This window comes from Argopecten irradians, chromosome 3, assembly GCF_041381155.1.
Source record: "Argopecten irradians isolate NY chromosome 3, Ai_NY, whole genome shotgun sequence".
NCBI classification, from domain to species: Eukaryota; Metazoa; Mollusca; class Bivalvia; order Pectinida; family Pectinidae; genus Argopecten; species Argopecten irradians.
This window is the reverse complement of record NC_091136.1, coordinates 66,596,594-66,619,724: the sequence shown is the minus strand read 5'-3', so window position 1 is coordinate 66,619,724 and position 23,131 is coordinate 66,596,594. Positions and strand designations below refer to the sequence as shown.

The 23,131-nt window shown below is 40.6% G+C and overlaps 1 protein-coding gene across 2 annotated transcripts in view; it reads left to right on the top strand.

Annotated features, from left to right (window-relative positions):
* Nucleotides 1-23,131, top strand: part of LOC138319391 (protein jagged-1b-like) — a 225,107-nt gene that overhangs the window by 143,515 nt on the left and 58,461 nt on the right. For both annotated transcript variants that reach the window (XM_069262491.1, XM_069262492.1), the window contains exon 4: nt 1,052-1,106. In XM_069262491.1, coding sequence (XP_069118592.1) covers nt 1,052-1,106 — 55 coding nt within the window. The remainder of the gene's footprint in view (nt 1-1,051; nt 1,107-23,131) is intronic.

The following is a 23,131-nucleotide window of genomic DNA, read 5'->3' as shown; positions in this document are numbered from 1 at the left end:
CTAATTTCAGGAAAGAGTAGACCTTCATATTGGGAAGGAGCTCTGGAAAAAGGACATCAATGATGGCCGACATTGCTCCTATTTAAAAGTCATCAATTTCATTGAAAATTGTAATACAGGGTTTTTGAAGACTTGTTAAAGATGCTCCACTGCTGACACATGATATTTTTTCAATATCAAAAAAAGGAGCAGACGATTCAGCAGTTTTCTTCAGTTACAAAAGTTACTTACTTTACACCATTACCACCATTGAAAAGTTTGAGCTTCTAATTTTGATTTTAAGTTAAAAATTTAAAAAAAATTAATTGTATCCCGAAAAAATTCTGAGTCACTGTATCCTATATGAAATGAAGTACTGATTGTGCATGCACCAAAGGCAAAATAAATTATTTTTTATGTTAATTAGACATATATACACACAATTAACCACCAATTATTGTTCAAATGAGAATATCATTTAAGCTCTGTCGGCGGTGGAGCATCTTTTAATGGTCACACTTTTAAAGGGTCTGAAAAAAATCAAAGATGGTTAGCTGTTTTGGCCCCTAATGGGTCAAAATTTAAACAGTGATCATTTCAATGAAAATTGGTATACAGTAGTTCTGTCAATGTCATAGTTTGGAGGACTCACATTATCAAGGCCCATTTCTGATGGATATCAGTTTAGTTAGCAGACTCTATTTCCCCAAACATTTACTTCTGTGAACTTTTAAATGACAGTGAATGTGACCTTGAGGACCTGTATCAAAGCCAAAGCTTTTTTTTTTGTAGATATGTATTGCTGTAATGTTAAGAGTTGTATTTGCCTATAGATTTGTTCTGTGTAATGTCGAGAGGTGACAGACATTTGTTCAGGATAATGTTAAGAGTTGTATTTGCCTATAGATTTGTTCTGTGTAATGTTGAGAGGTGACAGATATTTGTTCAGGATAATGTTAAGAGTTGTATTTGCCTATAGATTTGTTCTGTGTAATGTCGAGAGGTGAAATATTTATTCAGAGATTTGTTCAGTGTGAATGTTTGAGATGTAATTTTCATTTTTATGTTCCAGCCATATGTCGCACGGGCTGTAGCCATGGATCATGTGATGTCCCTGGAGAATGCAGGTGAGACTTTATTGACAGAATCCCCGAAATTACTTCTTACCCACTCTGATCTGGTCATCGATACATTGTTATCATCTATACTTTAACTACAGGTGCCTAAGGACGATCGTTTGCCCCTGATGTCTGATAGGAAGACAAATATAAGATTTCTCATTGTAAATATTCAAAATAAGCAGTGGTGATACTACTTTTTTATCTTCTAGCTCATTAACAAATTCTAGTGAAATTCCAGAAATCAATACATGCATGTACCCATAAAGCTTTTTCAGTAACATACCATAGGTATGGACTTATACAGTATAATATACTATTGGTATGAACTTGTGTATCATTGGGATGTTGTAGTGATATACAAAAATACAACAAAATATTTGCATGCGAGTTGTATGTAAACAGCTTATAAACCCAACAGCTGTGGTAGCTGTGGGTCAGCCGTTATCATCATATTTTATAGAACAAATAAATTGTCAAAAGTTCAATGGCAACAGAATGTGCAACACTTCTACACATGAAATATTCAGGTACTAAGTTTTTATTTAGACAAGTAAAAGTGATATTTTTCCAATGTAAACAGACGACTGGTTCCCACGCCTCCTTTATTCACCTAATTACTAACAGTTTACGTTAATTAGCTACAAACAGTTTGAGCCTTATAATGGTTATGAAAATTTAACCATTGTCTTTGCTCTTCCAGACATGACAGATGTGTAAAAAGTGAAAGGATTTTAATGATTGTCTTTAAAATATGCCTTTCACTGGAAAGTGATGTTTCTGTGGATTTCCATGCAATGAAAGAATAACTTTAAATTCTCAGTGTCCCCATTTTTGCCTTATCTATGTAAGCCTATTTTTAAACTTCATCGGGGTATGAAATAAATTTTGTTTGTAAACTGTGTTAATTGGCGTAGTGGATTCTCACAAAAGTTTGGAACAAAATTATGGTCAAATTTGTCAAATATGATAGCTCGAAAACATTCACCTCTCTATGAAATCTTTTTTTTTTCATTTTTCGTCCCTATTAGAGTGAGACTTTGTAATGAAGCACAGAAGCCACATGTGCTGACTCACTATTATAGATTTAAAAGCTTCTCTCACACATGAAGATGGGACCTTTTTGTGTCTGTTTGAAGTTTGAAAGTTATTTTGATAGAGTTAAATGTTAAATATGTATTCAATGTTCATTATTGTTCTCACTTTGTCATTTTCAATCACAAATTGTATTTTCTGTAAAAAAGAACATCAAAGTTTATGCTTGGTGTTTATTTGAATAAGGATAGCATTTTAGGTTGGGTTTCGAAAATGGATATCAAATTTTGGATAAATGACTTCCATTCAACATATACAAACTTGTAATGAACTATCCTTAGCAATATCAATTGGTTGGACATAAAAGAATGTTTGTATGTGTAAAAACTTGGGAATTATTTGCAGCATGCCATTGAGCTTCCTGGGAATAGAGCTGAGGATGCCAACACACCACTTAGATTTCCATCTGTTCACCGGCATACCTTAATTGTTTTTCACATCTAATATTGTTTCAATGAACACCTGTTTCTGATTGGTGGCTTATTCATACAAGCAGCCTCTTCCTGGCACACGAGGCTAAGGTACACTAGTCAGGTGGCTTATTCATACAAGCAGCCTCTTCCTGGCACACGAGGCTAAGGTACACTAGTCAGGTGGCTTATTCATACAAGCACTCTATAAACAAAGTGTAACTAGAGGGGCTCTGTAAACAAAGTGTAACTAGAGGGGCTCTGTAAACATAGTGTAACTAGTGGCACTCTGTAAACATAGTGTAACTAGAGGGGCTCTGTAAACAAAGTGTAACTAGAGGGGCTATATAAACAAAGTGTAACTAGAGGGGCTCTGTAAACATAGTGTAACTAGAGGCACTCTGTAAACATAGTGTTACTAGAGGGGCTCTGTAAACAAAGTGTAACTAGAGGGGCTCTGTAAACATAGTGTTACTAGAGGGGCTCTGTAAACATAGTGTAACTAGAGGCACTCTGTAAACATAGTGTAACTAGAGGGGCTCTGTAAACAAAGTGTAACTAGAGGGGCTCTGTAAACATAGTGTAACTAGAGGGGCTCTGTAAACAAAGTGTAACTAGAGGCGCTCTGTAAACATAGTGTAACTAGAGGGGCTCTGTAAACAAAATGTAACTAGAGGCACTCTGTAAACATAGTGTAACTAGAGGGGCTCTGTAAAGATAGTGTAACTAGAGGCACTCTGTAAACATAGTGTAACTAGAGGGGCTCTTTAAACAAAGTGTAACTAGAGGGGCTCTGTAAACATAGTATAACTAGAGGGGCTCTGTAAACATAGTGTAACTTACTACAGATACTAGAGGGGCTCTATAAACAAAGTGTAACTAGAGGGGCTCTGTAAACATAGTATAACTAGAGGGGCTCTGTAAACATAGTGTAACTAGAGGGGCTCTGTAAACATAGTATAACTAGAGGGGCTCTATAAACAAAGTGTAACTTACTACAGATACTAGAGGGGCTCTGTAAACATAGTATAACTAGAGGGGCTCTGTAAACAAAATGTAACTAGAGGCACTCTGTAAACATAGTGTAACTTACTACAGATACTAGAGGGGCTCTATAAACAAAGTGTAACTAGAGGGGCTCTGTAAACATAGTATAACTAGAGGGGCTCTGTAAACATAGTGTAACTAGAGGGGCTCTGTAAACATAGTATAACTAGAGGGGCTCTATAAACAAAGTGTAACTTACTACAGATACTAGAGGGGCTCTGTAAACATTGTGTAACTAGAGGGGCTCTGTAAACATAGTATAACTAGAGGCACTCTGTAAACATAGTGTATCTAGAGGGGCTCTGTAAACATAGAGTAACATACTACAGATACTAGAGGGGCTCTGTAAACATAGTATAACTAGAGGGGCTCTGTAAACATAGTATAACTAGAGGCACTCTGTAAACATAGTGTAACTAGAGGGGCTCTGTGAACATAGTGTAACTAGAGGCACTCTGTAAACATAGTGTAACTAGATGGGCTCTGTAAACATAGTATAACTAGAGGGGCTCTGTGAACATAGTGTAACTAGAGGCACTCTGTAAACATAGTGTAACTAGATGGGCTCTTTAAACAAAGTGTAACTAGAGGCACTCTGTAAACAAAGTGTAACTAGAGGGGCTCTGTAAACATAGTGTAACCTACTACATATACTAGAGGGGCTCTGTAACCATAGTATAACTAGAGGGGCTCTGTAAATAAAGTGTAACTAGAGGGGCTATTTAAACAAAGTGTAACTAGAGGGGCTCTGTAAACATAGTATAACTAGAGGGGCTCTGTAAACAAAGTGTAACTAGAGGGGCTCTGTAAACAAAGTGTAACTAGAGGGGCTCTGTAAACAAAGTGTAACTAGAGGGGCTCTGTAAACATAGAGTAACATACTACAGATACTAGAGGGGCTCTGTAAACAAAGTGTAACCTACTACAGATACTAGACAGGCTCTGTAAACAAAGTGTAACTAGAAGGGCTTTATAAACAAAGTGTAACTAGAGGAGCTCTGTAAACAAAGTGTAACTAGAGGGGCTCTGTAAACATACTGTAACTAGAGAGGCTCTGTGAACATAGTGTAACTAGAGGCACTCTGTAAACAAAGTGTAACATACTACAGATACTAGAGGGGCTCTATAAACAAAGTGTAACTAGAGGGGCTCTGTAAACAAAGTGTAACTAGAGGGGCTCTGTAAACATAGAGTAACATACTACAGATACTAGAGGGGCTCTGTAAACAAAGTGTAACCTACTACAGATACTAGACAGGCTCTGTAAACAAAGTGTAACTAGAAGGGCTTTATAAACAAAGTGTAACTAGAGGAGCTCTGTAAACAAAGTGTAACTAGAAGGGCTTTATAAACAAAGTGTAACTAGAGGGGCTCTGTAAACAAAGTGTAACTAGAAGGGCTTTATAAACAAAGTGTAACTAGAGGAGCTCTGTAAACAAAGTGTAACTAGAGGGGCTCTGTAAACATAGTGTAACTAGAGAGGCTCTGTAAATATAGTGTAACTAGAGGGGCTCTGTGAACATAGTGTAACTAGAGGCACTCTGTAAACATAGTGTAACTAGAGGGGCTCTTTAAACAAAGTGTAACTAGAGGCAATCTGTAAACATAGTATAACTAGAGGGCTCTGTAAACATAGTATAACTAGAGGGGCTCTGTAAACATAGTATAACTAGAGGGGCTCTGTAAACAAAGTGTAACTAGAGGGGCTCTGTAAATATAGTATAACTAGAGGGGCTCTGTAAATATAGTATAACTAGAGGGGTTCTGTAAACATAGTATAACTAGAGGGGTTCTGTAAACAAAGTGTAACTAGAGGGGCTCTGTAAACATAGTATAACTAGAGGGGTTCTGTAAACATAGTGTAACTAGAGGCACTCTGTAAACAAAGTGTAACTAGAGGGTTCTGTAAACATAGTGTAACTAGAGGGGCTCTGTAAACAAAGTGTAACTAGAGGGGCTCTGTAAACATAGTGTAACTTAAACAAAGTGTAACATATTACAGATACTAGAGGGGCTCTATAAACAAAGTGTAACTAGAGGGGCTCTGTAAACAAAGTGTAATTAGAGGGGCTCTGTAATCAAAGTGGCACTAGAGGGGCTCTGTAAACAAAGTGGCACTAGATGGGCTCTGTAAACAAAGTGTAACTAGAGGGGCTCTGTAAACAAAGTGTAACTAGAGGGGCTCTGTAAACAAAGTGTAACTAGAGGGGCTCTGTAAACAAAGTGTAACATACTACAGATACTAGAGGGGCTCTATAAACAAAGTGTAACTTACTACAGATACTAGAGAGGCTCTGTAAATGCCGCTTTAAGGTGACAAAAGAGATGCATGCTTGACTGATTGGGGAAATTAATTAAAACCAGAACTAACTTGTAACTAACATAGTGTAATTAGAGGGGCTCTGTAAACAAAGTGGCACTAGAGGGGCTCTGTAAACAAAGTTTAACTAGAGGGGCTCTGTAAACAAAGTGTAACTAGAGGGGCTCTGTAAACAAAGTGTAACTAGAGGGGCTCTGTAAACAAAGTGTAAAATACTACAGATACTAGAGGGGCTCTAGTAACATACTACAGATACTAGAGGGGCTCTATAAACAAAGTGTAACTAGAGAGGTAAACAAAGTGTAACCTACTACAGATACTAGACAGGCTCTGTAAACAAAGTGTAATTAGAGGCACTCTGTAAACATAGTGTAACTAGAGGGGCTCTGTAAACAAAGTGTAACTAGAGGGGCTCTGTAAACATAGTGTAACTAGAGGGGCTCTGTAAACATAGTGTAACTAGAGGGGCTCTGTAAACAAAGTGGCAATAGAGGGGCTCTGTAAACAAAGTGTAACTTACTATAGATACTAGAGGGGCTCTGTAAACAAAGTGTAACTTACTACAGATACTAGAGAGGCTCTGTAAATGCCGCTTTAAGGTGACAAAAGAGATGCATGCTTGACTGATTGGGGAAATTAATTAAAACCAGAACTAACTTGACTGAGTAGAAACTTTCCCACACTTTCTTGACTGCTATATAAATGTCAAATTCATCATTCATGAATTTAAAATGGATGTGTAGCATTATTGTTTGACTTGAGACATATCCATCATAGTTTTACCTGTGATTTTACCTGTGATTTTACCTGTGTTTTTACCTGATAGTTTCCCAGATGTTCTCTCTCATTACAAACATGATGGCTGGCAGCTTTTAATTAGTTTCACTAAATAAATTACCGATTTGAAAATAAAACAGTTATGTGACACATCAGGAGTAGCTTCCTGTTTACATGATGAGTGATATTGGCTAAGTGTGTACCAGGTAAAATTTACAACAGATGTACACCCATACTACAGTAGACTTATCTAACATGGTAATGGTGGTGTAACTGTCTTACAACAGATGTACACCCATACTACAGTAGACTTATCTAACATGGTAATGGTGGTGTACTGTCTTACAAAAGATGTACACCCATACTACAGTAGACTTATCTAACATGGTAATGGTGGTGTACTGTCTTACAACAGATGTACACCCATACTACAGTAGACTTATCTAACATGGTAATGGTGGTGTACTGTCTTACAACAGATGTACACCCATACTACAGTAGACTTATCTAACATGGTAATGGTGGTGTACTGTCTTACAACAGATGTACACCCATACTACAGTAGACTTATCTAACATGGTAATGGTGGTGTACTGTCTTACAACAGATGTACACCCATACTACAGTAGACTTATCTAACATGGTAATGGTGGTGTAACTGTCTTACAACAGATGTACACCCATACTACAGTAGACTTATCTAACATGGTAATGGTGGTGTAACTGTCTTACAACAGATGTACACCCATACTACAGTAGACTTATCTAACATGGTAATGGTGGTGTAACTGTCTTACAACAGATGTACACCCATACTACAGTAGACTTATCTAACATGGTAATGGTGGTGTACTGTCTTACAACAGATGTACACCCATACTACAGTAGACTTATCTAACATGGTAATGGTGGTGTACTGTCTTACAACAGATGTACACCCATACTACAGTAGACTTATCTAACATGGTAATGGTGGTGTACTGTCTTACAACAGATGTACACCCATACTACAGTAGACTTATCTAACATGGTAATGGTGGTGTACTGTCTTACAACAGATGTACACCCATACTACAGTAGACTTATTTAACATGGTAATGGTGGTGTAACTGTCTTACAACAGATGTACACCCATACTACAGTAGACTTATCTAACATGGTAATGGTGGTGTACTGTCTTACAACAGATGTACACCCATACTACAGTAGACTTATCTAACATGGTAATGGTGGTGTACTGTCTTACAACAGATGTACACCCATACTACAGTAGACTTATCTAACATGGTAATGGTGGTGTATTGTCTTACAACAGATGTACACCCATACTACAGTAGACTTATCTAACATGGTAATGGTGGTGTACTGTCTTACAACAGATGTACACCCATACTACAGTAGACCTATCTACATGGTAATGGTGGTGTACTGTCTTACAACAGATGTACACCCATACTACAGTAGACTTATCTAACATGGTAATGGTGGTGTACTGTCTTACAACAGATGTACACCCATACTACAGTAGACTTATCTAACATGGTAATGGTGGTGTACTGTCTTACAACAGATGTACACCCATACTACAGTAGACTTATCTAACATGGTAATGGTGGTGTACTGTCTTACAACAGATGTACACCCATACTACAGTAGACTTATCTAACATGGTAATGGTGGTGTACTGTCTTACAACAGATGTACACCCATACTACAGTAGACTTATCTAACATGGTAATGGTGGTGTACTGTCTTACAACAGATGTACACCCATACTACAGTAGACTTATCTAACATGGTAATGGTGGTATAACTGTCTTACAACAGATGTATACCCATACTACAGTAGACTTATCTAACATGGTAATGGTGGTGTACTGTCTTACAACAGATGTACACCCATACTACAGTAGACTTATCTAACATGGTAATGGTGGTGTACTGTCTTACAACAGATGTACACCCATACTACAGTAGACTTATCTAACGGAGGGCTGAAGTTGGTTGCGAGTTCCTAGTTCCTAGTTCCGTTTAATAAACGGAACTAGGAACCAGACCCGAGTTCCGTTTAACTTAAACGGAACTAGGAACCAGACCCGAGTTCCGTTTAACTTAAACGGAACTAGGAACCAGACCCGAGTTCCGTTTAAGCTTATACGGAACTAGGAACCAGACCCGAGTTCCGTTTAACAAACATACTGGCCAACGAGCGGAGTTCCGTTTATTAGGATTCCTATCTCTAACTGCATGTTCAATTACCTATTATATACAGGAATCGAACTTAGAGCTTCCATGAATAATATAGAACAGAATTACTATCTATAACACAGATTTCCTTAAACGGATCTGATACCTAGACCTCAGTTCCGTTTAACTTAAACGGAACTAGGAACCAGACCCGAGTTCCGTTTAAGCTTATACGGAACTAGGAACCAGACCCGAGTTCCGTTTAACAAACATACTGGCCAACGAGCGGAGTTCCGTTTATTAGGATTCCTATCTCTAACTGCATGTTCAATTACCTATTATATACAGGAATCGAACTTAGAGCTTCCATGAATAATATAGAACAGAATTAATATCTATAACACAGATTTCCTTAAACGGATCTGATACCTAGACCTCAGTTCCGTTTAACTTAAACGGAACTAGGAACCAGACCCGAGTTCCGTTTAAGCTTATACGGAACTAGGAACCAGACCCGAGTTCCGTTTAACAAACATACTGGCCAACGAGCGGAGTTCCGTTTATTAGGATTCCTATCTCTAACTGCATGTTCAATTACCTATTATATACAGGAATCGAACTTAGAGCTTCCATGAATAATATAGAACAGAATTAATATCTATAACACAGATTTCCTTAAACGGATCTGATACCTAGACCTCAGTTCCGTTTAACTTAAACGGAACTAGGAACCAGACCCGAGTTCCGTTTAAGCTTATACGGAACTAGGAACCAGACCCGAGTTCCGTTTAACAAACATACTGGCCAACGAGCGGAGTTCCGTTTATTAGGATTCCTATCTCACTGACCCGATTCCGTATAACCCATCGCTTGCATAGACATTTGTAAAGCTCACCTGACCCGAAGGGCCCGATATCGAATATAATAATATGAGATATCTTATATAATGCGATTAAATTCTGGATGGACCTTGCTCCTTCAATAAATTTTAAATTGGCTTGCCATAGCATTTACTCATTTTAGCTCAACTGGTCCAAAGGACCGAGTTAAGTTATGCGATAGCGCGACGTGCGGCGTTGATGAATGAGACCGGAATTCCGTTGAAATTAAATGGAAATTCTAGGCAACAGACCGTTTAAGCCCAGTACATACGATTTTTACAGATATCTTTATCTAATCCCCATGGTAAAAGGATTTTATTTTAAAATTTAAATCTAACAATGTTTTCTCGAAATATTCAGATTTCCAGATTATGTTTCTTCATTTATTTTTATTTTTATTTTTATGTGAAAGAGTATTTCAAATTTATATTTTTCTGATATTTTAATTTTCTTTTAAATTGATGTGCATTTTATCGAACTTCAAGCATAAACCAAAACTGCCTTTGAAATATACATTTATATTGTACCTATTGATCTTGGTTAAGAATATCCTTCCATGAGTCAACAAAATAGATCACAAGGAAGCACCTGTTTTATGAAGTAATTGTCACAAAAACAATTGGAAATAGTAAAACAGGCTCCACGATTTGCAATAGCGGTAGTACGGCGGCGTATTAGGGCCACTATATAATTTAATTTATCTTGTACGTACAAGTTATTTTCTTGTACGTACAACTTAGTATCTTGTACGTACAACTTAGTATCTTGTACTTACAAGTTAGTATCTTGTACGTACAAGATAGTATCTTGTACGTACAACTTAGTACTTGTACATACAAGTTGAGTTGAACTGCTGTTCATCACCGCAGAATTGAGTCCTCTGCCTGATATTTTTCGTAATTAAAGATAGTCGGTCTACTTTGCATTGCTTCAAGCACGATCACAGGTTTATTAACTTATTTGACAATATTAAAAATATAAATATATATTAATGAGGACAATATCTTTTTCACAATCGTAATTTGAAATTGCCGGATTATGAGTTGAAACTGTATAGTCACTTGCATTATTTTGAAACTGACACTGTATAGTTCCTTTCGAGGAAAACTGTATAGTCGCTTGTTTTATAGATAAGATATATTTAGTGATAAAATGTATATGATACATCTCCGATAAATGATAAGTTTTATCTATTAAAAAGAGGAGAAAACAAATTCGTAATTTTCTTCAGTAATTAAAGTTAAATACTTCATACTGGTGCCATTATTGGAAATGTTGGAGCATTTATTTTACATCAGAATATTAGTATTGAAAATAATTAACTGCCTCCGAAAAAAATCCTAAGCATTATGCCCTAATTCGAACGAGTTACTGATTGCACTGATTGCAAAGACAACAAAGGCAAAACAAATTATTTCATATGTTTTTTTTTGTGTTTATTAGACATATATACACACATCAATTATTGTCCAAATGATGATCATATTTATTACTCCGTTATAAACATTTACATGTACAGGGTGTCCCAAAAAACATGTCCCGAGTTTGACGCTTTATAAAAATGGTTTTGGTAGACAGAGGAATTTGATCTATTTACCATTAGAAAGGTAGTAATCTGCTCTGTACAACGATATATAACAATCCGGACAAATATCTTTTTGTGAAGACTTATATTGAAAATCGAGAGAAAGTCATATTTCGCTAATTTTGCGTTTTGTTCAGAATATCAATAACTTTCAGTTAAAGAATGGGCACGAGGTGTCCGCCCTTCTTTTCGATGACAAGATGAATTCTGACCAAGAAATTCCTCACCACCTCACAATTCTGTAAATCTGCTTCCTGCAGATGGACAGCATACCTGGGTGACATTTTCATAAAATTTCATTAATGTAAGTATGGGATTTTCCGATCGCATTGTAGATTTTAATAACTTCAGCATGAATCTTCATGGTGCTAGAAAGTCATCAAAATATGACATAATCGATGATATCATCATTTCTATTATGACGTCATCACACATAATGGCGATGTAATCTGTAAATTTGTACCCAATTAAGTTAAATTTGGATACTCCTGCTTTCCAAATCATTTTGAATTTTCAAAAAAAGTTTAGTATTGCAAAATTTATTATCCGTCAAAGTCGGGACATGTTTTTTGGGACACCCTGTATATGTTCGGAAACTTATCAAAGCATCACAACTCCACAAAATGTCGCAAGGTATTCTTTTTTTCCATTTGGCTTAAACAAAGGGTACGTAATATACGTATAGCTTCATGCGATGCGATTGTGACAGTAAACCAGTCACATTCTTTAATACCGAGAGTTTCAACATTGTACTATCTTGTACGTACAAGATACTAAGTTGTACGTACAAGATACTAACGTGGACGTACAAGATATTAACTTGTATGTACAAGATACTAACTTGCAGTATCTTGTACGTACAAGATACTAAGTTGTACGTACAAGATACTATCTTGCAGTATCTTGTACGTACAAGATACTAACTTGTACGTACAAGATACTAAGTTGTACGTTCAAGATACTAGGTTGTACGTACAAGATAGTAACTTGTACGTACAAGATACTAAGTTGTACGTACAAGATAGTAACTTGTACGTACAAGATATTAACTTGTACGTACAAGATACTAAGTTGTACGTACAAGATAGTAACTTGTACGTACAAGATACTAAGTTGTACGTACAAGATATTAAACGTACAAGATTATAACTTGTACGTACAAGATAAATCAAATTTTGCAGTGGCCCTAATACGCCGCCGTACGGTAGAGAGTCAGTCCCAGTATTTTTACAATTTTGAATTCCCACTAAGGATGCTACCATCGCAATATGAGCACTATCCCATACTTAATTTCAGAGAAAAGTCGTTTATATGGAAATAAACACATTGACCCCTTTTGGCCCCGCCCCTCAGGCCCAAGGGGATAAGCCACACCCTTTGTATGATTTTGTATCCTCATCCCATACAGATACTACCTTTGCAATATTTTTTGTTATATATCGTGCTAAGTTTTAGAGAAGAAGTCTTTTATACGGAAATTAGAGTTTTTCAATGTTAAGCCACTTTTCATGATATAATATTTACCATAACTTTAGAATTCAAATACACTACATACACCAATTTTTATAGCCCTGAAAACATTATATTTGAGAATCCCGTCTCCCAACCGTACTGTATTTCGTACTCGACGAGAGTATATAGAATGGTGTCCCTTTCTAAAAACCTCTATGTAGCCACGAGGACAAATGACTGAGGAGGAAAGGGAATGAGGACAGAAGGGTGGAACCCCATAAAGTTATTGTTAGTTTTACATCATGTAAATTGGTTTTACATTGAAAAACCTCAATTTCTTTTCAGTAATACGCTACCATAACTTTAGTACGCAAATTTGTCTTACCGTAATGGAGAGTCCGAAGCCAGGCAGCCCAGTCAAATGGCAAATGTAGGGGACAGGCCCCAGGCAGAGAATATAAAACAGGGTTGAATGAACAAAGGAAAAAACGAAAAATACCTCCCCGTGGAAAGAGGTGCACCATTGTGAAACCTGCTTGCATAATGTTAAAAGACCATATATGTATATAATGTCTACTGAGGAAGAACAGTCACAGACTGAATCATCACAACTGGGCCCAAGGAAAACAGTCCATCAGAGTGGAAGGACAGAGACCGGAGGTGAAAGTAGACTGACCACGCCAAACGGCAGAAGACATCATGTCCTGGTACAAGGACCTATTGCGGAGAGCCAAAGAAGTCGCTAGAAATACGCGAAGAGCGAAAAGACAATGCATGAATATCACTTCTCCTGTGGCCTGAGGCAACAGCAAGCAGGAAGACAGTCTTTAAAGTTAAAAACTTTATGGAGACCGATCCTAAAAGCACATTAGAAGCCGAAGCCCCCATTTGTGACTTTAACACGAGTTCTAGGTTCCACTGTGGAGCTGACGTTAGGCCTGTCCAGATTGAACCCCCGAATCAAGACAGACAAAGAAATGAAGATCATACCCACTGGCAATAGCTGTGCGATAGCCTGCAATAGTACATTATTGCGCTCCCTAAACAACAAGGAGAATGAAACTCGCAATCAGCTGGGCAGAGGGCATGACCGGATCAATCCTCCTGACGATACACCAATCAAAGAAGATCTTCCAGCGTGACTGGTAGACGGCAGAGGAGAAAGACCTAATTGATCGGGCGATGAGAGCTGACATATCCGAAGAAAAGCCTGTCTGAGCTAGGACTCCTGAAATCATGTCCATGCGTGAAGGTAACGTCTGGGGCCGATTCTAACGAAAGACATTTGCTTTTGGTGGGAGAACCAGAGGACGAGCCACCAGAAACGACAAGAGCTCCGAAAACCAGGGTTGTCGCGGCAACAGTGGCGCTATCGGAAAGAGGGAGCAATAATACCCCGGAAACTTCTGTAGAACCCTGCGTCCACGGCCCAAGCCATTTGGTTTGGCACGGAGACACAAAGGTTGACAACTGACTATTGAGAAAAGAGGCAAAAAGGTCGAGGGATATAGATGCCGTTCTGTCATAACCAGCTGGCGCTGCCTGGAGATTATCCGCCCTTCTTTGAAAATGCTTGACTAAAATTGTTAACTGCATTTCCTTATAGATAGGAATAATACGGAAATACGGACAGCGAGGGCACAAAGGAGGTAAGCTGATGTCCCTGTCTCTCCAGATAAGCGACCACTGTAGAGTTGTCCGTAGCCATTCAAACCACATTGGAATGCAGAATCCTCTAAAAAGTCTGCAGAGACCCTGTGGATCGGGTGTTCCGATCCACAGATTCCCGAACTAGATGTATCGTTAGCAATTCTTCGACATAGTTGTGAACATATCTTCCCTAGAGTGCAGAAATCACACTACAACCAACAGCAGTTGATGGGACACCAAGCCCCCAACCTCTTGCGGATCAGAAATATTCTGGAATAGAAGCCGAGTGTGTAGTCCATAATAGGCACCCCTCGACCACGCCCTTTAAAAGCATGGTCCTTACTTCCTCCCGGATGGAAACTGCCTTCTCCGGATCCCCCGAAGGTGGGAAAAATACATCCTTTACACAAAGTGTGGATGCCGCAAGTATGGAATGCCAAACCGCTCCTTCACTACAGAAAAGGCTCAAGAGTCCTGTGTGATATTCTTCCATTGACTCTAGAAAGAAGGTGGACTGACGATCTCCTACAGGAAGATGAAAACGAGGAATATCGAGACCTCCACAGATGGAGAATTGTTGCTTAACCCAAACCCTAATTTACGAGAGGAGGACTTGAATCTCAGACTGGCTGAATTCTCAAGAACAGACCTTTCGTATGGAACGATCAAGGACGGAGAAACGAATCAGGAACTTTTCGTTTTGTCCCAATGAGGGTTTGTACTCTTCCTACCCTTCCCAATGTTACTCTTGAAATAAGGCTTTGACTTCGGTCGCATATAACAGTGGGAGCAGAATTTCTAGCCTTCTTCTTTGGTGGTGCTGACCTCTGTGAGGTAATGGCCTCCAATCTCTGAATTTTTACTATGTTTTCAAAACAGAGAAAAACTCCTAGCCAACAAGACATTGACGAGCAATGGCACCTACAAAGAAGCCAATAATCTCAATGTCCTGTTCAGGGCAGAAGTATTCAAGTTTATATATGGCATTCTGGATGGAGAGACGCAACAGCCTCTCCATCTTGTGGTGCTCCTTGGAGCCGAACACTACCTGGTTCCCTGACCAAGTTTCCCGAGTTCAACACTCAAGCTTAGCTGGCAAAGAGGACGGCAGTCTATCATGTATTGCATAACCAGGGGCTTGAACCTTTGACCAAAACTGAGGTGCAACAGGGCTAACCTAAGCGTGCGAGATGAGGAAAAATTCTTCTTCATAACTCAAGTTAAGATATGAATGTCATTGACCACTTTTCCTTGTTAGATAAACACCCGTCAAATTGTCCAATGAAAATATCTAGTAAACATCTTATTACATGTGGGAATCACAATAAACAAACTCAACGCATTGGTCAGTAAAAGCACGTGAACTGAATATGGAATTTGAATGCGTTGGGCTAAAAGGAACTCGGGTCTAATCCCTAGATTCGTATGATCTTAAACGGGACTCTGACATGGTTTGTCGACTCCGTTTCTACGCTATAATGAGTTTTACTGTGATTATATGTTCCTAAAGGTTCCGAAGACGATTACTGTAAAATGCTAGAACACTGACACGTCAAAAAAGGAACCGCTCAAGGTGCTTTGCGATTAGGAAAAGTAATATCTTGACTATGAAATGTACAATTGAAGCTCTGATTTCGAAATGTTTGATGACAGTATAGTACAAGAGATCTTAGAGGATCCTTGGCGCCTACGAAAGAATGATGTATGTCTGACGAAAGAGGAATATTTTTCTCTGCTTTTTAAACTATAAATATTAAAATCCAAGATGGCTGCCTCTTGGCCATCTTGTTGATTTTGTTTCATTGAGTTGTATGGCCCATTTGGGGCTATCTTGTTGACAGATCGGTTCAAAAATGCATTATACGCAACTAGGAACCTAGGGGAAACCAACCTCTGAAATTTCAGACAGATCCCTTTGGTGCTTTCTGAGAAATAGAGATAAACATCTTCAACTTCCAAAATCAAAGTTGTTTCTCTATCAGCCATCATGTCGATTGGCCCTAAAATGTAATATGCAGAACAGGGGCACTAAGGTAACCTACATCTGCAATTTAAGACTTCTTGGTAACAAAAAAAAAAAAAAAAAAAAAAAAGGACAGGCGGACGGACGGACGGACGGACGGACAGATAGATCGACAACCTGATTACTATAAGGCACCCGTATTGCGATACGGGGCCCTATTAAGCATCAAGATATTCATTAAAGTCTTTAAAGGCAATGTATAGGCCAACATCGGCTTAAACAGAACTAGGATCTTGTTCCTAGATCCGTATACTATTAAACAGAACAGAACAGGTTTCGAGCGTCAGCTCTAAACTGACCTCGGGTCTGGTTCCTAGATTCGATCAAATAAACGGAAGTCGAATATGGTTCCTAGTTCTGTTTGAGCTTAAAAAGAACCAACATCTGGTTCCTAGTTCCGTTTAAGTTAAACGGAACTGAGGTCTAGGTATCAGATCCGTTTAAGGAAATCTGTGTTATAGATATTAATTCTGTTCTATATTATTCATGGAAGCTCTAAGTTCGATTCCTGTATATAATAGGTAATTGAACATGCAGTTAGAGATAGGAATCCTAATAAACGGAACTCCGCTCGTTGGCCAGTATGTTTGTTAAACGGAACTCGGGTCTGGTTCCTAGTTCCGTATAAGCTTAAACGGAACTCGGGTCTGGTTCCTAGTTCCGTTTAAGTTAAACGGGACTGAGGTCTAGGTATCAGATCCGTTTAAGGAAATCTGTGTTATAGATAGTAATTCTGTTCTATATTATTCATGGAAGCTCTAAGTTCGATTCCTGTATATAATAGGTAATTGAACATGCAGTTAGAGATAGGAATCCTAATAAACGGAACTCCGCTCGTTGGCCAGTATGTTTGTTAAACGGAACTCGGGTCTGGTTCCTAGTTCCGTATAAGCTTAAACGGAACTCGGGTCTGGTTCCTAGTTCCGTTTAAGTTAAACGGGACTGAGGTCTAGGTATCAGATCCGTTTAAGGAAATCTGTGTTATAGATAGTAATTCTGTTCTATATTATTCATGGAAGCTCTAAGTTCGATTCCTGTATATAATAGGTAATTGAACATGCAGTTAGAGATAGGAATCCTAATAAACGGAACTCCGCTCGTTGGCCAGTATGTTTGTTAAACGGAACTCGGGTCTGGTTCCTAGTTCCGTATAAGCTTAAACGGAACTCGGGTCTGGTTCCTAGTTCCGTTTACAACAGATGTACACCCATACTACAGTAGACTTATCTAACATGGTAATGGTGGTGTACTGTCTTACAACAGATGTACACCCATACTACAGTAGACTTATCTAACATGGTAATGGTGGTGTACTGTCTTACAACAGATGTACACCCATACTACAGTAGACTTATCTAACATGGTAATGGTGGTGTACTGTCTTACAACAGATGTACACCCATACTACAGTAGACTTATCTAACATGGTAATGGTGGTGTACTGTCTTACAACAGATGTACACCCATACTACAGTAGACTTATCTAACATGGTATTGGTGGTGTAACTGTCTTACAACAGCTGTACAATACAACAGTACTACGTTGAAACCCTGATAAATGACTTGTTCATTATTGCTACTGATTCACTACACAATGTGATCTGTTGCATATTTTTCATCTGGGTGACAAATTTATTTTCAATTGGTGAAGATTTGTTTCAATTTCTCTGATTTGATGTCATCTTATCAGCCTGTGTAATGATATTCGGTTTCAGCCTTTAATTTAATCTTCCATTTATCAAGTTGTTCGAGAAAGCTTCTTTAATATCACAAAATGTGTGAGGATTTATGAGAAGAGATATTAGGTATTTAGGGAAAGGGGACAGCCATTGGTACGAGGTATTTAGATGTGGGGAAAGCCATTGGTACCATGTATTTAGGAGTGGGGACAGCCGTTGGTACAATGTATTTAGGGGTGGGGACAGCTGTTGGTACAAGGTATTTAGGGGTGGGGACAGCCGTTGGTACAAGGTATTTAGGGGTGGTGACAGCCATTGGTACGAGGTATTTAGGGGTGGGGACAGCCGTTGGTACAAGGTATTTAGGGGTGGTGACAGCCGTTGGTACAAGGTATTTAGGGGTGGTGACAGCCATTGGAACAAGGTATTTAGATGTGGGGAAAGCCATTGGTACCATGTATTTAGGAGTGGGGACAGCCGTTGGTACAAGGTATTTAGGGGTGGGGACAGCCGTTGGTACAATGTATTTAGGGGTGGGGACAGCCATTGGTACGAGGTATTTAGATGTGGGGAAAGCCATTGGTACCATGTATTTAGGGGTGGGGACAGCCATTGGTACAAGGTATTTAGGGGTGGGGACAGCCGTTGGTACAATGTATTTAGGGGTGGGGACAGCCATTGGTACGAGGTATTTAGATGTGGGGAAAGCCATTGGTACCATGTATTTAGGGGTGGGGACAGCTGTTGGTACAAGGTATTTAGGGAGTATGGACAGCCGTTGGTACGAGGTATTTAGATGTGGGGACAGCCGTTGGTACAATGTATTTAGGGGTGGGGACAGCTGTTGGTACAAGGTATTTAGGGGTGGGGACAGCCGTTGGTACAATGTATTTAGGGGTGGGGACAGCCATTGGTACGAGGTATTTAGATGTGGGGAAAGCCATTGGTACCATGTATTTAGGGGTGGGGACAGCCGTTGGTACAATGTATTTAGGGGTGGGGACAGCCATTGGTACAATGTATTTAGGGGTAGGGACAGCCGTTGGTACGAGGTATTTAGGGGTGGGGACAAGCCATTGGTACAATGTATTTAGGGGTAGGGACAGCCGTTGGTACAATGTATTTAGGGGTGGGGACAGCCGTTGGTACAATGTATTTAGGGGTGGGGACAGCCGTTGGTACAAGGTATTTAGGGGTGGGGACAGCCGTTGGTACAATGTATTTAGGGGTGGGGACAGCCGTTGGTACGAGGTAATTGGTATGGGGTGGGGGACAGCCATTGGTACGAGGTATTTAGATGTGGGGAAAGCCATTGGTACCATGTATTTAGGGGTGGGGACAGCTGTTGGTACAAGGTATTTAGGGAGTATGGACAGCCGTTGGTACGAGGTATTAGATGTGGGGACAGCCGTTGGTACAATGTTATTTAGGGGTGGGGACAGCTGTTGGTACAAGGTATTTAGGGGTGGGGACAGCCGTTGGTACAATGTATTTAGGGGTGGGGACAGCCATTGGTACGAGGTATTTAGATGTGGGGAAAGCCATTGGTACCATGTATTTAGGGGTGGGGACAGCCGTTGGTACAATGTATTTAGGGGTGGGGACAGCCATTGGTACAATGTATTTAGGGGTAGGGACAGCCGTTGGTACGAGGTATTTAGGGGTGGGGACAGCCATTGGTACAAGGTATTTAGGGGTAGGGACAGCCGTTGGTACGAGGTATTTAGGAGTGGGGACAGCCGTTGGTACAATGTATTTAGGGGTGGGGACAGCCATTGGTACAAGGTATTTAGGGGTAGGGACAGCCGTTGGTACGAGGTATTTAGGAGTGGGGACAGCCATTGGTACAAGGTATTTAGGGGTAGGGACAGCCGTTGGTACGAGGTATTTAGGAGTGGGGACAGCCATTGGTACAATGTATTTAGGGGTGGGGACAGCCATTGGTACAAGGTATTTAGGGGTGGGGACAGCCATTGGTACAATTTATTTAGGGGTGGGGACAGCCATTGGTACAAGGTATTTAGGGGTAGGGACAGCCGTTGGTACGAGGTATTTAGGATTGGGGACAGCCATTGGTACAATGTATTTAGGGGTGGGGACAGCCATTGGTACAAGGTATTTAGGGGTAGGGACAGCCGTTGGTACGAGGTATTTAGGAGTGGGGACAGCCGTTGGTACAATGTATTTAGGGGTGGGGACAGCTGTTGGTACAAGGTATTTAGGGGTGGGGACAGCCGTTGGTACAATGTATTTAGGGGTGGGGACAGCCGTTGGTACAAGGTATTTAGGGGTGGGGACAGCCGTTGGTACGAGGTATTTAGATGTGGGGAAAGCCATTGGTACCATGTATTTAGGGGTGGGGACAGCCGTTGGTACAAGGTATTTAGGGGTGGTGACAGCCGTTGGTACAAGGTATTTAGGGGTGGTGACAGCCGTTGGTACAAGGTATTTAGGGAAAGGGGACAGCCATTGGTACGAGGTATTTAGATGTGGGGAAAGCCATTGGTACCATGTATTTAGGGGTGGGGACAGCCGTTGGTACAATGTATTTAGGGGTGAGGATAGCTGTTGGTACAAGGTATTTAGGGGTGGTGACAGCCGTTGGTACGAGGTATTTAGGTGTGGGGACAGCCGTTGGTACAAGGTATTTAGGGATGGTGACAGCCGTTGGCACAATGTATTTAGGGGTGGGGACAGCCGTTGGTACAAGGTATTTAGGGGTGGGGACAGCCGTTGGTACAAGGTATTTAGGGGTGGTGACAGCCGTTGGTACAATGTATTTAGGGGTGGGGACAGCCGTTGGTACAAGGTATTTAGGGGTGGGGACAGCCGTTGGTACAAGGTATTTAGGGGTGGTGACAGCCGTTGGTACAATGTATTTAGGGGTGGGGACAGTTGTTGGTACAAGGTATTTAGGGGTGGTGACAGCCATTGGTACAAGGTATTTAGGGATGGTGACAGCCGTTGGTACAATGTATTTAGGGGTGGGGACAGCCATTGGTACAAGGTATTTAGGGATGGTGACAGCCGTTGGTACAATGTATTTAGGGGTGGGGACAGCCATTGGTACAAGGTATTTAGAGGTGGGGACAGCCATTGGAACAATGTATTTAGGGGTGGGGACAGCCATTGGTACAATGTATTTAGGGGTGGGGACAGCCATTGGTACAAGGTATTTAGGGGTGGGGACAGCCATTGGAACAAGGTATTTAGGGAGTATGGACAGCCGTTGGTACGAGGTATTTAGGTGTGGGGACAGCCGTTGGTACAAGGTATTTAGGGATGGGGACAGTCGTTGGTACAAGGTATTTAGGGGTGGGAACAGCCGTTGGTACGAGGTATTTAGGGGTAGGGACAGTCGTTGGTATGAGGTATTTAGGGGTGGGGACAGTCGTTGGTACGAGGTATTTAGGGATGGGGACAGCTGTTGGTAAGAGGTATTTAGGGGTGGGGACAGTCGTTGGTACGAGATATTTAGGGGTGGGGACAGTCGTTGGTACGAGGTATTTAGGGGTGGGGACAGCCATTGGTAAGAGGTATTTAGGGGTTGGGACTATCGTTGGTACGAGGTATATAGGGAGTGTGGACAGCCGTTGGTACAATTTATTTAGGGGTGGGGACAGCCGTTGGTACGAGGTATTTTGAGGTGGGGACTATCGTTGGTACGAGGTATATAGGGAGTGTGGACAGCCATTGGTACAATGTATTTAGGGGTGGGGACAGCCATTGGTACGAGGTATTTTGAGGTGGGGACAGCCGTTGGTACGAGGTATTTAGGAGTGGGGACAGCCGTTGGTACAAGGTATTTAGGGGTGGGGACAGTCGTTGGTACGAGGTATATAGGGGTGGGGACAGCTGTTGGTACGAGGTATTTAGGAGTGGGGACAGCCGTTGGTACGAGGTATTTAGGAGTGGGGATAGCTGTTGGTACGAGGTATTTAGGGCTGGGGACAGTCGTTGGAATGAGGTATTTAGGGGTGGGGACAGTCGTTGGTAAGAGGTAGTTAGGGGTTGGGACAGCCTTGGTTCAATGTATTTAGGGGTGGGGACAGCCGTTGGTACAATGTATTTAGGGGTGGGGACAGCCGTTGGTACAATGTATTTAGGGGTGGGGACAGCCGTTGGTACAATGTATTTAGGGGTGGGGACAGCCGTTGGTACGAGGTATGAAGGGGTGGTGACAGCCGTTGGTACAATGTATTTAGGGGTGGGGACAGCCGTTGGTACAATGTATTTAGGGATGGGGACAGCCGTTGGTACAATGTATTTAGGGGTGGGGACAGCCATTGGTACAAGGTATTTAGGGGTGGGGACAGCCGTTGGTACAATGTATTTAGGGGTGGGGACAGCCGTTGGTACGAGGTATGAAGGGGTGGTGACAGCCGTTGGTACAAGGTAGTTAGGGGTGGGGACAGCCGTTGGTAAGAGATATTTAGGGGTGGGGACAGCTGTTGGTACGAGGTATTTTGAGGTGGGGACAGCCGTTGGTATGAGGTATTTAGGGGTGGGGACAGCCGTTGGTACGAGGTATTTTGAGGTGGGGACAGCTGTTGGTACGAGGTATTTTGAGGTGGGGACAGCTGTTGGTACGAGGTATTTAAGGATGGATACAGCCATTGGTTTTAAATACTCTTTAAATGGTATCCATTAATGGTCATGTCATATAGCTATGTGACGTGTGTACAAGATGTCTTCATGTATCATATATGTTATGTTGCTTTATACATTGTTAAATTCCTTTAATCTTATATAAGAATATAAAGATTATTTTCAAATTTGTATTGATATTTTTGATTTCCAGATAAAGTTAGGATAAATTGTTACTATTTGTAATTGGTTGGCTACTCTGCCTTCAGCGCCTGTGTATAATTCCTCAGTCCTTATAGGACTCAATGGTAACATCCGTTTTTTGCCATCTGCAGTAAAAT